Genomic DNA, 16954 nt, shown 5'->3' with positions numbered 1-16954 from the left:
GCGGGTGTCCCCCCCGCGCCGCCGGGCCGCCCTGGGCGGGACTCCTCCCGCGGCCTCCGGGGCCACGGGGCGCACGCAACAGGCGGCCCGAGCCGGCGGGAAGCTGGAGCGCCGTCGGCGACGGCCTCGGAGGGGTGTGGAGAGGCGAGGCCAGGCAGAGCCCCGCGCAGTCATGGAGTCGCTCCTGCTGCCGGTGCTGCTGCTGCTGGCCGTACTGTGGACGCAGGCAGCTGCCCTCATTAACCTCAAGTACTCGGTGGAAGAGGAGCAGCGTGCCGGGACGGTGATCGCCAACGTGGCCAAGGACGCGCGAGAAGCGGGCTTCGCTCTGGACCCCCGGCAGGCCTCTGCCTTCCGCGTGGTGTCCAACTCAGCTCCGCACCTGGTGGACATCAACCCCAGCTCTGGCCTGCTGGTCACCAAGCAGAAGATCGACCGCGACCTACTGTGCCGCCAGAGCCCCAAGTGCATCATCTCACTTGAGGTCATGTCCAGCTCAATGGAAATTTGCGTGATTAAGGTGGAGATCAAGGACCTGAACGACAATGCACCCAGTTTTCCCGCAGCACAGATAGAGCTGGAGATCTCAGAGGCGGCCAGCCCCGGCACGCGCATCCCGCTGGACAGTGCCTACGACCCGGACTCAGGCAGCTTTGGCGTGCAGACTTACGAGCTCACGCCCAATGAGCTGTTCGGTCTGGAGATCAAGACGCGCGGCGACGGCTCGCGCTTTGCCGAACTCGTGGTGGAGAAGAGCCTGGATCGCGAGACGCAGTCGCACTACAGCTTTCGCATAACTGCACTCGACGGCGGCGACCCACCGCACATGGGCACCGTTGGCCTCAGCATCAAGGTGACCGACTCCAATGACAACAACCCGGTGTTTGGTGAGTCCACCTACGCGGTGAGTGTACCAGAGAACTCACCTCCCAACACACCTGTCATTCGCCTCAATGCCAGCGATCCAGATGAGGGCACCAACGGCCAGGTGGTCTACTCTTTCTATGGCTATGTTAATGATCGCACGCGAGAGCTCTTCCAGATCGACCCACACAGCGGTCTGGTCACTGTCACCGGTGCTCTAGACTACGAAGAAGGCCACGTGTATGAACTGGACGTGCAGGCCAAGGACCTGGGGCCCAACTCCATCCCAGCACACTGCAAGGTCACCGTCAGCGTGCTGGATACCAATGACAACCCGCCAGTCATCAACTTGCTGTCAGTCAACAGCGAGCTTGTAGAGGTGAGCGAGAGCGCCCCCCCGGGCTACGTGATCGCCCTGGTGCGGGTGTCTGATCGTGACTCTGGCCTCAATGGGCGCGTGCAGTGCCGTTTGCTGGGCAACGTGCCCTTTCGACTGCAGGAATACGAGAGCTTCTCCACTATCCTGGTGGATGGACGGCTGGACCGTGAACAGCACGACCAGTACAACCTCACTATTCAGGCGCGCGACGGCGGCATGCCCATGCTGCAGAGTGCCAAGTCCTTTACCGTGCGCATCACTGACGAGAACGACAACCATCCGCACTTCTCCAAGCCCTACTATCAGGTCATTGTGCAGGAAAACAACACACCTGGCGCCTATCTCCTCTCTGTGTCGGCCCGCGACCCCGACCTGGGTCTTAACGGCAGTGTCTCCTACCAGATCGTGCCATCGCAGGTGCGGGACATGCCTGTCTTCACCTATGTCTCCATCAACCCCAACTCGGGCGACATTTATGCACTGCGATCCTTTAACCACGAGCAGACCAAGGCGTTCGAATTCAAGGTGCTGGCCAAGGACGGTGGTCTCCCCTCCCTGCAAAGCAACGCCACGGTGCGGGTCATCATCCTCGACGTCAACGACAACACCCCGGTCATCACTGCCCCACCTCTGATTAATGGCACCGCCGAGGTCTACATCCCCCGCAACTCTGGCATAGGCTACCTGGTGACCATTGTGAAGGCAGACGACTACGATGAGGGTGAAAATGGCCGAGTCACCTATGACATGACAGAGGGCGACCGCGGCTTCTTTGAAATAGACCAGGTCAATGGCGAAGTCAGAACCACCCGCACCTTTGGTGAGAGCTCCAAGGCTTCCTATGAGCTTATTGTGGTGGCCCACGACCACGGCAAGACATCTCTCTCTGCCTCTGCCCTCATCCTAATCTACCTGTCCCCTGCTCTCGATGCCCAAGAGTCAATGGGCTCAGTGAACTTGTCCCTGATTTTCATTATTGCCCTGGGCTCCATTGCGGGCATCCTTTTTGTCACTATGATCTTCGTGGCAATTAAGTGCAAGCGAGACAACAAAGAGATCCGGACTTACAACTGCAGGTAAAGCCAGTTTTTCTTTCTTTCCTTCTTTGTCTTGGACAGATAAGGTGTGTGTATCTGTGTCTCTGTGCAAAAATCCCATTGCTTTTGTTTCCTACTTAAATGCATGCAGCATACTTGCAGCGCTTTTTTGGAGGGTGAAAAGTTTGTGACAGTCCAAGTTGATCAATTCTTTTGATCTGACAATTTGCTGGAAGACAATCATTTACTGTTCAAATGGATTCTGTCACATAATGATGATGAGCAGAAAAGCAATTATCATTTAAAAATTTGCACAGCTGTCTCCATGAAGTTATGGTGGGAGGAGGGAGGGAGAGAGAGAGAGGGAGAGAGATAGAGAGATTTATTCATAGTTTCAGGAAAACCACTAAGTACCATAACTTGATTTCCAGAAGCACAGTGTTTTGGGGACAGGTAGAGAGAGAGAGAGTGCTGGCAGCTACCCGTGCTGTTGTCAGAATAAACTCTGGAGAGAGACTGGGAGTGGGAGTCTAGGATGGGAAATGGAGAGTAGAGGGAAGGGAGAGCAGGAGTGTCTAGGAAAGCAGGTGATTAGTATTTTTAGTGTATTCTTGGCTTGTTTTGTATCCAGTCACTGAACATCTGGCTATATAAAGTGAAATTCTATCAGGCATCTGTATGTTTTCAAATATCTGGTTGGTGGTATGAAGACCAAACATTCCATTGAGGGTCAAGACTTTGCATACAGATGTTTCTGTAAAAATAGCAATCTTCTGAAGTTGATAGTGCTTTCCTCTAATGTGAGACTGTGTTTGTGGCATTAATATCTGGTTGCTACCAGTGGATGTCACTATGGGCTATTGTGTTACAGTTTCTCTTGAAGTGTGTGCAGGATGTGTATGTGAGTGGGGGAGAAAGGGAGGGAAGGGGGGAGAGAAAGAGAGAGAGAGAGAGAGAGACAGGGAGAGAGAGAGAGGAGGAAGGGAGGGAAAGGGAGGAGAGGGGAGGGGAGAAATGCGGAAATAATGCATTTTTAAAAAGATCTCCTGATAAGCACATTAGAGGGTCTTGCTGAATCCCTTTCTTACATTTGGATAGAGCAAATAAGTCTAAGCATTTCTAGAATCCAATTTAGGATAATACATGCATTTTTTTTTCCAGCAGTGTCTCATCGAAACGGTTGAAAAAAAAAGTTGTTTCTTTAGTTTGCTGAAAATGAATGATGCTGCTATTTCCAACCAAGGTGTGCGTGTGCTTTCAACACACCTACACATCAGTGTGTCTTTTGTGCCATTTGTGCTTGCATGTTAATCAGTCAAAATATGTTTCTGTAGGTCTGGTTTGTATTTGACACCGTCTGAAATGCACACTTCTGTGAATCAGAGCCCCCTGAATATGTAACAGCCATGCAATTATTGTTTCCCTTTTACTATTCTCTGCATTACACAAGTTAGTAGACAAATGCTAACCACACATGAATATCAATCAGGTGCCATAAAAGAGCAGCTGCAATGCCTCATAAATGCTTTAATCCTGTTACTAGTGAAATGGCCATGACTTTTCTTTCCTTCAGCACCAAGTCATTTCAGATGGGAGAAATGGAAATTAATATTACTCTTACCTTTGAAACCTGTGACTGCCAGTGGCGATTCTTATAGGAGAAAAATGCAGGGTCAATAAAATTTTATTTATATGGAGATAATGATGGCGAGTACTCTTTTTAAGCCATTTTCTCAGCATAAAGTAAATGTATAAGACCCTTTCCTTGATGAAAAAGAAATCAACTTGAAATAAAGATATTGAAGACTTTGCCACCTCTTGGTGATGTATGACTAGAAGTGAGAGTCCTTTCTGAAAGCTTGCCAGGAAGATCATTAAACAGGTAGGAGAGCATTTTAATATTGAAAAAAAGAGTAAATCTCAGTGCTCTCCAACTTCACCCAGATATGTATTTTGCAAAGAGCTCTGTTCCCTGTGACGGTTTGGGATTAATGAAGTACAGTATAATTAAATAATTGGTCAATACAGAAAAGGCTGTGCAATGAATGCTTCAGCTGAATAATTGGACTGACCATTGCCAAACTTACCCATTATGGGTAAACAAAATGATGAAAACTTCTCATTGATTCTGCAAACAGATTAAAGAAGAAAATCAACCCTAGTTCTGAGGTTTTGGGGATTTTATTTGCTCCCAAACCTCAGTAGCATCAGTTTGCCATCACTGCAAGTCTGTCACAGAGCAAAAGGGTGAGGGGAACTCAACTGTTTAGCTCTAGGTAGATCCTGAGGACACAGCAGTAATTCGCTTCTGTATATATGCAATCTCCCCATCTGCTCAGACTTTTTTAGAAACCTAAAGTCCAGGAGAGTATCTTTCCTTGTGATTAGGCAGAGGTTTCTTTTTCTCAGCCTCTGCAGAGCCTCTTCCTGAAATGCATTCATTTATGAGACTTGTGAGATGATCTGCAATTGCTGCTTGAATTGGGCTCCCTTTTTGTATTCAGACAATTAGCTTTGTCGAGTGAGAATACAGGCACAGTCTTTCCCTTGTAAAGATCAACCTGTATTATTTATTAACCCTATTGTTTTGCTGATTATTGCCCCAAAATTGAATTTCCAAACAATAAGTTGAATAATTATGTGCAAAGCAATAAATGACTTTGAGAATCTAGAAGCATTTAAATGTATTTCTTTTGACAAGTCTCTTAATGCTTGGTGTCTTTGGTGCACGTTGCTAGGTGTGTGTCAGTGTTAATTAAATTGAGCTCTTTATGTTCCAGTTGCAGCACAGCTGCTTGTAGGTACACCTGAATGGAGAAGGATGCTGAATGCACTAACCTTTAAATTCCTTTGCAGTAATTGTTTAACCATCACTTGTCTCCTCGGCTGTTTTATAAAAGGACAAAACAGCAAGTGTCTGCATTGCATCTCGGTTTCTCCCATTAGCGAGGAGCAAGACAAAAAGGCAGAGGAGAAAGTGAGCCTAAGGGGAAAGAGGTAAAAAGGCATTTCCCCTCATTCAAATGGGTTTGGCTATCAGATTTCTCTAGGAGAGGAGGGGTTGGGGTGGAGAGTAGAAGGGAGCCAGGGAGCTGGGCTAGGGCAGGGAGGAGGGTGTGGAAAAGAGGAGAAGAGACATGAAGAATGGGGTCTCCTCTCCTACCCCAGTCCACTGATCAGGTCCAAGAGGAAGCTGATCGAGGGTGTTTGCCATATGGCAAATGCCTGGATGAACTGGCAAGGGGGTTATGTATTTTTTTTTTAATTTTCCTCTATGCCCTCTTAATTGCGACTTGCTTCTTATTTCACCCAGGAGTTCCTTTGGGTTCCAGGGAAGCTCCAGATTTGAGCATTTTCCTGCTTTCTTTTCCATAGGCTCAACTTTTCCCGTTCCCTCACCCCTACTCACTGGCCACTCACAATGAAAATTTCCAAATCCAAAGTACAGAAACTTTTTTTTAGGAGGGGGTGGGTGGGAGGTTACTATGTTTGATATGAAAACTGTATGGCCCTCAGCTTGTTTTCGCATGTAAAAAGCACAGGGAGAAACCCGATGATGTAATGCGCCAGAATTAGGAGCTGGAGCAGAGATGGGGTGCAGCCCTATGGGGTGCTTAATGTTTATTAATCAGTGCATGGTTTGGGAGGGCGTTAGCGATTCATGGTGCCTTTTCTGTCACGTAGAATCGCTGAGTACTCCTATGGGCATCAGAAGAAATCAAGCAAGAAGAAAAAAATCAGTAAGAATGACATCCGCCTGGTACCCCGGGATGTGGAGGAGACAGACAAGATGAACGTTGTCAGTTGCTCCTCCCTGACTTCCTCCCTCAACTATTTCGACTACCACCAGCAGACACTGCCTCTGGGCTGCCGCCGCTCTGAGAGCACTTTCCTGAATGTGGAAAACCAGAATACCCGCAACACCAGTACCAGTCACATCTACCATCATTCTTTCAATAGCCAGGGCCCCCAGCAGCCCGACCTGATCATCAATGGTGTGCCTCTGCCTGAGGTGAGTGCAGCTAAGTGGCTCTGCGAGATACGTCTAGACCTTCTTTTTGAGCTGCTTGCAGGCACATCTTCTGGCAGGGTTGGGGAGAACTTCTCTGCCTACACCTATTTCCATACTCAGTGCTTGCTACTAGTGCTTTTGTGCAAAGGGTAGTCTGAAAAATTGGGCTTTTGTGTAGGGGTGAGTGTTGAGAGTGGGGCTCAAGGAGTTTGAGTCCTTGAAATTCCTGTGTGGTGTCCTGGTCTAATTCAAGTTTGCTCCACCTGTTGCAAATATGGCATGTTTGATGGCCAGTGGTACCAGTATGCCAGTTGAAGTGACTTAGAAAGAGTCACCAAGTAGTACTGAAAATGAATGAAAACTCTCTAATTCTCAGGAGCCAATTTCTACGTGTGAGAATGATGCAGGCTCCTTAAGCCCCCTTTTGCTTTTGCTTTTGCTTTTGTCACACTACTGTTCTCTAGCATCTTGTTAAGAATATGGATGAATGGGCTGGTTAAAAGGAGGCACGCAAAAAATTAAAAAGCCACTTTGCAATTTTTTAGTGCTTCTAGTGGTAACATTTGACCTTTGATGAGATTGAAACTGTCATTAATAGTGAACATTTAGGAATTAGGCATTTGAGTTAATTCTGTTTCTCTTTACTGAGAATGAATGTTTTGAAATGGAAGCATTTTAAAAAATGCGACGTGGTCGGATGTTTGCTAGCTATTGAAATATTTCAGTGTAGTAGGGTGATCTGTGGAAGATGGCAAGTGGGTGGCTTGGCGGAAGGCTATAAATAGCAGTTTTTAGGTTGCTATTTCGTTTTTTCATGAATTGCTTAAGTCTCTCTTTGGTTGTAGATTTGATGCACTGGGAGGCATATGTCCTTTTTCATGTCACAAGTAAAAGGAATCCTGCACACTTGGAAAGCACTTTCACAGTTTTCAAAGCACCTTCTCAAACATTGTCTCGTTTGATCCTCACAGTCAGGTGTCTTGATAGATTGCCCTTCAGTAGATGATGAAACAGTGGTGCAGAGATGCCAAGGGACTTACTCAGACTCACAGAGCTGGTCACCAAGAGTGGGAGAAACAGGCTGAAGGTCTCTATATTCTCTGGCTAGTGCTGTTTCAATGATACCTCCCTGCTTCAAAAATAATTCAGCCTGACGTATTCAGGTTATGATGTATACATAAAATGACTTCACAGTCTTTTTATAAATTTTGTAGAGCAAGTGGTCTTAAGCCCACTTGCATTGATTGTTTATTATGGTTCCTGAAAAATAACTTGGTACCAGAATTAATGAGACCTAAGACCTAACAGCAGTGCTTTGAATGAGTAAGTGATGGCATTCTGCTATCTATGCTATATATGGAATATATATATATGGAATATATATATATATTCCATAACTCTATAAATAAGGATTTATTGAAAGGTCAGTGTTGTGCTAGATAGACTCAGTTATAATTATTAATGTCAGTGAATACTACTAATGCCTAGACTAATAGACTATTCGGGAGACTGCTTGTGGACCACTAATAGTTTAGCAATGAAAAATGAGAGGTAGTGTTGTGTAGTGGACTCAGACCATGATTTTGAATCCAGGGATCACCTTTTGCTATAGCATCTCTCTGAGTCTCTGTTTCCTCATCTACAAAATGGGCACACCTGTCATTCAAGGTTGTTCCAAGGAGTATTGCTTGTGTAAAAGGACCTACTGTAAAAGGTCTGACTCATAGGTCCTCAAAATAGCAGACTTCTTCACTAGACAGTTGGAAAATCACTGTTGCAATGGCTTGCACACCTGAATGTATCTCCCTAGGCACTTGTAACCAAAGAGGAATTTAGACTGGTTTTACAAAGTGGTATGGCCAGACTATTCATAGTGTCCATTTAAACAATGGAGGTGAAAGATGCCAAAGTTGGGGGTTCACTTGCTGACAATGCTATTGTTGTAGAAATGGATAAAAGTATTGACTCCTGAGGGCTTGGTGATCATTTACGCAATCAATTTAAGGTTCTAGAGAAATGTGAGCTCTGGTATCTATGAAATACATGGAGAGGGCAGAGATGTATGACTGTGTCTGCATGGTTTACCTAAGATCTTGGTGTCCTTTCTGAGATTTTTCTGTGGGCATAATGAAGCAAGATATTGCTTCAATTAGTTAGAAAAACTATTTAAAATCTCTGCTTAGATCCTGTTCCTTACTCAGAAAGCCCAGCAAGCTCTATTTGCTTAACAAATTCACATCGATTTTGTATGTAGGGCTGGTTAGGACCAAGACAGTGTGTACTAGATATGGTGAGGTTGTGTGTATTTCCAGTATACAGTCCTGGAGAGCTCAACTGACAAACCCCTTCAGAAAAGTGAGCAACCCACTCACAGCTGAGCACAGACCAGGCCATTTAATATGCCTGGTCACAAAGCCCTGCATGGGAAAAATGACATGTCTCCTTCTCTTCCATACTAGAGGCCTCTGAATGTGTCCTGGGGAGAATACTTAGGTTCAGTGAAGTCTATAGAAGAATAAGAATGATTCATTCATTCATTCCACTGATATTTGTTGAGTGCCTACTCTTTGTAAGGCACTGCTCTAGGCTCTGGCATTAAAGAGGTGAAAAATACAAGAAATGCACATTCTAAAGGGGAGACAAGCAAGTAAATAGGTGATTTGCAATATGGAGTAATAAATGTTACTATAGGGTGGAATGGACCATTCTCCATAACTAGGATAATAATCTTCTAATATATTTTCTATCTTTTCTTTATATCTTCCTCATTAATTAATCCATCTAAGAAAGCAACATCTATTAAGAAATTATAACACAGAATGGTAAGTGCTATGATGTGAAAAATATAAGATTCTATGAAAGTTTCTTTATTAAATCATATTATATCACTTACATTATTCTTTATATTATTCTATTAAACCATTCTTTTATTAGTTAATTAATTAAACCCAATAGCACTTGTTTTTATTTTTTTAATTGTTATTATTTGTAGAGACAGAGTTTCTTTGTGTTGTGCAGGCTGGTCTCAAACTCCAGGCCTCGAGTGATCCTTCTGCTTTGGCCTCCCAAAGTGCTAGGATTACAGCACGCCCAGCCCAGTGGCATTTATTATACATTTAGATTATGCCAGATACTGTACTACCTGCTGGGTATACAAAACTAAAACACTTGTTCCTTGACCCTGGGAGTTTACAGGGAAATAGACAATCAGGTAATTTCAATTCAGGATAACATCTTTTTCCTGAGCGTATGTTACATTTTTAGTCTTCAGGTTGAAAGGGAAGGTCATTACACATTAGGTTCTTCTGCTGGGCTATCTTGTGACAAACCCACTGCCTTCATTAACTGTAGAGTCAGTTACAGGGCTTACTCTCAATGGCATTATAGGAAAACCCAGTCAGACCTGCTGCTGTGCTGCTTCCGCTTCATCGCTCTTTGAAATTTATCACCATGGCATTAGATCAAATCAGTAAGCTTTGTTGAAGTATCCACTATTGTTCAGCTGTGTGGCAGGGACCATGGGAATTCCAAATAGGTGAAGATGTAACTTCTGTCCTGGGAGAGTTCACAGTCTAGTTGGGAGCTAAGATCACCCACAGTGATTTCGCTTGCAAGAAATATAAGATAGTTTCTAATCACCTGTTACTTTGTAGATTCCTTAGTACACCTTTCGTCACCTTCCCTGGCAGTCCTGCGATCATTTATATGTAGATTTTTTGTTGAGCTTTCAAAATTTGGTGCCAAATAGAGGGCAACTCTTGCATCAGTGTGCAAACTTAGTCACATCTGAACATTGTTGGAGAAGCTAAAGGGAACATAACTTTGCATGAAGTTAAGTAGGTAAGGAAAAGGAAATGGAATACTAGTTTAAAGAATTGAAACTCAGTTTATAGTATTGCAGAGATAATCCTATATATAATTTATATCATTATTTACCTGTCCTCTGATGTTGGAAAATCAGTTATGTGGATTTTGTGGTTCTGTACCCAAATTTGAGGAGGCAAAGTGGAGAATGCCTTTGCTGTTTTCAGAAGACTTTCATAGAATTAATGACACCAGGTATCTTTTAAATATTTTAAATCAAAAGGTAAGGTTTGCATTCCTTGGCATCCTGGTTTATTTTGTTCATAGACTTAATGTACATGTGAGTGAATGAGTGAGAGAGTATATGTGTGTGTATATGTGTGTGTATGCATATTTGCATGTGTGTATGGGGGATGAGAAAAGAATGAAGAGAGAAAAGGAGGTTGAAAAAGAAGGAAAATGGAGAAAAAAAATGGGTACCCCTGGATGCTGGAAAGTGTTATTCCTTTGTACATCCTCATTCCTGCATTACCATTTTTTTGTCATCTGGGCCCTGGTAATTGTTGGAGGAGGAAAAGATGACTTATTGCTTCTACTGGGAATGGAGACTTGGGTGAGGTCTCTTCCTACCTCCAGGAGGGGCAAGGTGGCCCAAACAACCCGTCTCTTTTGTGAGATATTCTTACATTTTAGTTTTCTGATGTTCATTGTTTCTGAGTTGTTAACTCAGAGGGAGCCATAGTAGGCAAGAGCTTCCAGGATTCTAGTCATAAATGCATGAAGACTTAGATTTTGGTTTCAGTGTCATTCTTGAGTTCTCTCCATTTTCTCTCTATTTTCTACTTTTCACCAGCAAACTGCAGTTTCTTTGATATGAGACATCCTAAGAGGTGTGTGTATTCTCTGCTGTGATTATTCATGCAACAATCTCCATAAGTAGCAATGTGGTAGCAGTGGAAGAGTTTGAAGAACAAGAATATATGTGGCAGTCAAATTGAATGTTTCTAATTATTCTACAAGAAGCCTGAATGCTTGATCATCTTAGTGCAAATAATGAAAGCAAAACATCAGTTTGGCATTGGAAAAAACAAAAAGAAAGAAAAAGTAGGCCAGTATGTTTTTAAGAACATCTACAAACCTATCAGGTGGCAGATTCAGAAAGTCCTGGAAATTAATAATGAGGCTGGTTTGAATAGCATGGAAATGACTCAAAGCATCGCCTCCAATTAGAACAAACCAACAAACCCTTCAGTGAGCATTTTTAAAAACTGTTTTTGTTTCATGTTCCAATGGAAGTCTTGGAATCATTTAAGTCTTGTCCCTAAGGGTCAAAAGTTACCCTCAGGTTGCAGAAGAAAGCAATGAAAAACAATGTAGCCCACATCTTTTCAAGCATTCTCATTCAGCTTTCTTCAAAGATCAAGAGCTCCACTTCTACTTACAGTCATTCTAGGGCCACCCGTTGCCTACAATTTTATCTTATTGGCCTGTTTCACATCTGGCGAGGCAGCTAGTTTTCCAAAGAGGATAGACTTGCAAGATGTGTTCCAGAATAAACTGTTCCTCTGCCGTCTCCATGCAACTGCTGCAGAAGTGAGTTAGTTTACATTAGTATTTGCTAATTTATTATTATCATTCCTTATTGGCAATTAACTGGTTACCTTAGAGATCACCTCTCTCCCCATACACTTTCACTAAAGTTGAGCTCAGCCAGAGTGCTTGCTAATGATCCTGAGATTTCTCTCCCTAGGGGGCTGGAGGCAGGTCATTTTCCAGAGAGGGCTCTAAGGCTTTGGAATTCCTCTTATCAGAGGACCACTTGTTTGGGGCCCCAGTGGCCCCACCTGGTTTTTCTCTGATTGTCAGTCAGATTTACAGGGTAGGAGGAGCTGCAGACCTCCCCCTCCTTAACCTTGCCCCAGTCTGTGCTGTGGCTTCCACATAATGTGTCCAGAGGCTGAAGCTAGGGGTTTGGGGGATTGCTTGTTAGAATTAGAAGACTAAAAAAGGATGAAGTCACCTCCTGGCAAAGGTGGAGTCTTTCAGTTAAGGAGCTGCAGTGTATCTAAGGCGTCTGCCTTTAGTTTCATATGTTGACCCCTCTGCGTGTGTATCTCAGCTTCCAGGACTTACGGGAGGCCAAGCTCGGCTGGATCGAGTGTCTCAGAGTGGGTAAATGAAGCCATTTGTACAAGAGGCCTGTGTGCGAGAGGTGGGAGGCTGGCTCTGGAGCGGCCATTTTCCCCCACTGAGAAAAGGCTTGATTTCTTGATGTGTGACTGGCTGGCCTTTAATGTGAGCCTCATTTACTTCGAACAATTGAGAGGCTTGAAGTGAAAGTCCCAGAGGATCAGTTGTTTGCAGAGGAAATGCTCTTCAAGTTACATTTCCTATTTGGCTGTTGTGTAGTTAGAGTGGTTTTTGTGTGGGCTGCGTAGTGGGGGGTCACTCAGCTTCTAGTGGGTGTACCCAGGCTGCTAGCGCCTCCCTGTGTCCCCCCAGAGAAATGATGAGGAAAGTCCCTGCAGCTGCAGGGACAGCAGCTCTGCCAACTCCGGGAGCTCGGGCTCCCATGCAGAAATCTCATTCAGCAGTTTGCTTACAAATATTGGCTAGAACCACACAGTTCCACAGCATTCCTAGAAGAAGTGTCAGAAGGGACCAGTGTTTCTACTCTACAATTTTGAAAACAGAGTTAAAGAAAAGGCAAATGACTTGCACAGGCATACAACATTTGCGGCCATACTAGAGTTCATTTAGCTTGACAATAGTTCCTCTGGTGCAGCTCCTGAGTACTTCTGTCCCCTAACAGGAAACTTGACTGGACTTCAACGGTAGTTGTGTTTCTGAAAAGCTGTGCAGCCAGAGAGTGTTTGTTTTATAAATTAGGCCCATGTTAACCACAGTAGTAGCATTCTACTCTTAAAGAAACCCTGTGGTGGATCCTTTCATCAAGAAAAGATTCCTTATATAATGAGAATAATCAACTCCTAACTGATTTTTGTTGTAAGTTTGGATTTTCACATATCTTGTTTGCTTAAAATGAGATTTCTCACCTTTACAAGATTTTCAAAACCTTTGAAAGGTGAACTAGTTCATTATTCCCTTGACTGATACCTGGCCCTTTAATACTCACTGGTTAGCCTTCCTGGTTGAATTTCACTTAGTTTTTAAAAGTTATGTAACATTTAAAATATAGAGTTCAGAAAAGATAGATACGTGCCATCAAGATTTAACAAATGAGACGGGCTCAGTGGCTCAGCCTGTAATCCCGCGCCTTTGGGAGGCTGAGGTGAGTGGATTGCCTGAGCCTGTGGGTTCGAGACCCGCCTGGGCAGCGAGACCTCATCTCTTCAATAAATCAAAAAATCAGCCGGGCGTGGTAGCACGCGCCTATAATTCCGGCTACTGGGAAGGCTGAGGCGGAAAGATCGCTGGAGCCCAGCAGGTCGAGGCTGCGGTGGCCGGGAGCGGCCACTGCACTCTAGTCTGGGCGACAGAGTGAGACTCCAACTCAAAAAATAAAAAATAAAAAAATAAAAAAAAGATTTCACAAATGTTACCACTTCATATTTGCTCAAGATTAAGAAAAAAAATAAAATGTTACAGCTACGTTTTCCCACCATGTTCCTCTTCCTCTACTCTGAGTCAAAGAACAGAAGCCCACTGCAAATATTTCAGTGTTTTTTTCCCCACCTCTTGAGCTCACTCCTGAAAAGAGATAGCTCCCCCTTTGCTGTTCCAGGTTCTGAAAGTTCCAAGTCAATAAGGGTTTCCTGAACTGGATAGAGCCTGGAAATTACTTTGGAAAATGAAAAAGCTCTCACACTTTCCTTTAAATTCAACTTTTTGGGAGGGAGAAAATGACTTTTCAAAATGGGAAAAAAATGAGAGTGAGTAAGACAGACAGGTGTTAGGAGCAGCTACCTTGAGAGTTTTGAGCAAAGCATTTGGGACTGAAGCAGGCAAAAAACTCGGTGTCAAGCCCGTGTTCTCCTTGAGCTCAGTGTTTGCAGACTAGCACCACGGCTTCTTAATGTCAGATGCTTAAGCACTGCCTTGATGTGCATAGTCTTCTGATGCTCCATTAAGTCTCTGAGTGCCAGGGTGGCCAGTTTTCAGTTTCTCCCACTGGGGCCCATCTGGCCGCTGTTCTGCGGCAAGCTGCTCACTCACTGCCACCAGCACTGGCCTTGGCGATCTCTGCTTTCTGGATTATTTTGTTCCTAAATCTGATTTCCAGAGCATGAAGGGCACCTCTTTTCAGATTGTGTAGTTTGCTCTTTTGAACAAAATGGATTCCCTGTGTAAACTGGCAAGAAAAAAAGTTCAATCCAAAGGCTAGGTTTCTCTTTAGGGCAGTGTGTGTGTGAGAGAGAGAGGCAGGGGGTGGGAGAGGAAGAGTGAGAGAGGGAGGGGAAACGGAGAGAGAGAGGGAAAGATACATGGGGGGAACAAAATGAACATTATTTGCTTCTCTCACTCACTTCCCTGGCTCTGTGATGATGGAGGCTTTATTGACTGTGTCAATTGTACACATGTCTATGATGTGAGGTCCTCAGAGTCCCCTCCCTCAATCTTTGGCACACTGCTGGTTGCCTCCCTGAGGAAATGCTCATAAGCCTAGTCACAGCAGGATATGGTCCTCTAAATATGAAGCCAAGGCACCCCAATTTGATATAGCCCAAGGATAGCTCTCCCAAGGACTAGTTTTAATTGAGAGTTCTGAGTAGGAAGCAGCCAAATAATCATTGCTGTTTGTACAGCCCAGCTTAAGAATACCTTATAGTGCATATTTTCAATTTATTGGAAATTATTTTCTGAGGCTTGGTTTCTCTTTTTGTCTTTTTTAGCCACAATTATGTTTCAAGCTTTCTTCTTCTTTAATTCACTTGGCTTGAAGAAGTCTGGTTTGGGCTGCCTATGTGTACAGGTTATTTGCTATAAAACCTTATCTTTTCCAAGTGAGATGCATGAATAAGAAAAGTATGTCAGACTGCATTCAGACGGATTGGCTTAACCTTTAAGCAACTTTTTTTAAATAACTAAAAATGTCTGTAATTGAGCATTCATATTTGAAACTTGACATGCTTGAGAGAGGCAGGGGTCTGGAAAGGCAAGGACGAGCAGAGGCATATGGCTACAGGTAATGGTGAACTGTTGTTGGGAAACTAATTTCCTCCTCTGTGCTGCCAGGCACAGAGGCCATGGTAAGGACACAGTCACACTGCCTTCATAAGTTGGGCATTGACTATGAGCCTGCTGTACTGATCATTTTTAAAATTAGTATATTTTCATTTTTTAAAGTATAGACTTTTGAGTGATGGCATATGCTAATGGTAACACATTTGTTCCTAAGAGCTTAGGGGAGAGAACATAATGGCATTAGAATTAGATAATGGTTTTTTTCGTATTTGGATTTTGCCTGATTTTTAATTGTAAAACAATTTATGATAGTTATGGCTCTTTGGAAACAAATCTCAAATACCACATATGAAATACTAATTTTCTGTGTGGCTAGTGAGCTTACTGATGGCGTGTGTGTTCTTTTTTTTTTTTTTTTTTTGAGTTGGAGTCTCACTCTGTCGCCCAGACTGGAGTGCAGTGGCCGCTCTCGGCCACCGCAGCCTCGCCTGCTGGGCTCCGGCGATCCTTCCGCCTCAGCCTTCCAAGTAGCCGGAATTACAGGCATGCACTACCACGCCCGGCTGATTTTTTGATTTATTGTAGAGATGAGGTCTCGCTGCCCAGGTGGTTCTTGAACCCGCGGGCTCAGGCAATCCACTCACTTCAGCCTCCCAAAGGTGCGGGATTACAGGCTGAGCCACCGGGCCCGGCCATGTGTGTTCTTATACCCTGAAATCATCCTCTAATTTAATGTCTGTTGATAATTCTTTAGAAATGGGGAAAAAAAGGGTGTGCTTTGTTGCAGTAAAAATATAATAAGGAAATATCTGAAATAGAAAGAAAGCTAAACTGACTTTGTACAAACTATACATTATATAGTACAGAGCAGAACCTTGTAAAACTGGTGAGCTACAAATACCATGGCACTGGGCATTGTTGGAATGGCAACTGAGGGTTCAGTCTTTGCACAGCTGACCATCAGGTACTTTCAAGAAGAGATGATGGAAAGTGGACAAGGATCTAGAACTACAAAGGTTTGTGGCTGTGCATAGTGTCACTTTGGAGTTATGGGACCAAAACATGTGTGTAATGGTTGTGACACTCTGCTCTCCTCACTCCTAAAGTCTAGCAAGTTCCATAAGGACAGTTTTCTCTAATGTGTAAATGAGCCCATGTTACTGTATCGCAAAAGATAACAATCTAAAAATCTGCAATTCCTGAGGTAGGGGAGGCAGTCACTAGCAAAACAGATGAAACAGAACTAAAAAGTCTCATAAAGAGAAGCTTTAGTTTATTGAAACCTGTTACTAGTAAAGAAATCAATATCTACCACATCAAGAATTCTGAAAAATCCAAACAAATGTCACACTACATCAAACCCGGAACAATATGTGAAGAGATTGGGTCAGGGGAGCTTCAAGTTCTCTTCCAGCTCTAAGTGTAATTCTATGAATTTTGCAGCATTGGTTGTAAGGGCTTCATATAGCTGACTGCATTAAGGTTTGAGTTCATGTGATGACAATGCCTACTCTGTAGGTGGAATTGAGGGCAAGGGATTTAACTATGGCAGGTGACATAATAAGTAGAGCCCTTTAGCTGTTAAGTGAGGGCAACATATTCTGTGTGTAATCTGAGTTGTGTGTGCATGTCAAAGCTCAGTAGCCTCCTTGTTCAATTATGTCTTCCTGTCCAATGTGAGTTCTGCCATAAAGGCAGCAATGAGTACACTAA

At 43.9% G+C, this 16954-nt stretch overlaps 1 protein-coding gene across 3 annotated transcripts in view; it reads left to right on the top strand.

Annotated features, from left to right (window-relative positions):
* The first annotated feature begins 172 nt into the window (after positions 1 to 172).
* PCDH19 (protocadherin 19) overlaps positions 173 to 16954 on the top strand; it is a 104960-nt gene continuing 88178 nt past the window's right edge. For 2 of the 3 annotated variants that reach the window (XM_008066973.2, XM_008066972.2), the window contains exons 1-2: positions 173 to 2319; positions 5965 to 6292. In XM_008066973.2, coding sequence (XP_008065164.1) covers positions 173 to 2319; positions 5965 to 6292 — 2475 coding nt within the window. Of the gene's footprint in view, positions 2320 to 5136; positions 5278 to 5964; positions 6293 to 16954 lie in introns of all 3 variants that reach the window. The other variant, XM_008066971.2, reaches the window with a different exon arrangement.

This window comes from Carlito syrichta, unplaced genomic scaffold, assembly GCF_000164805.1.
Source record: "Carlito syrichta isolate Samal-C Ts95f unplaced genomic scaffold, Tarsius_syrichta-2.0.1 Scaffold309203, whole genome shotgun sequence".
NCBI classification, from domain to species: domain Eukaryota; kingdom Metazoa; phylum Chordata; class Mammalia; order Primates; family Tarsiidae; genus Carlito; species Carlito syrichta.
This window is presented reverse-complemented; position numbering and strand designations above follow the sequence as displayed.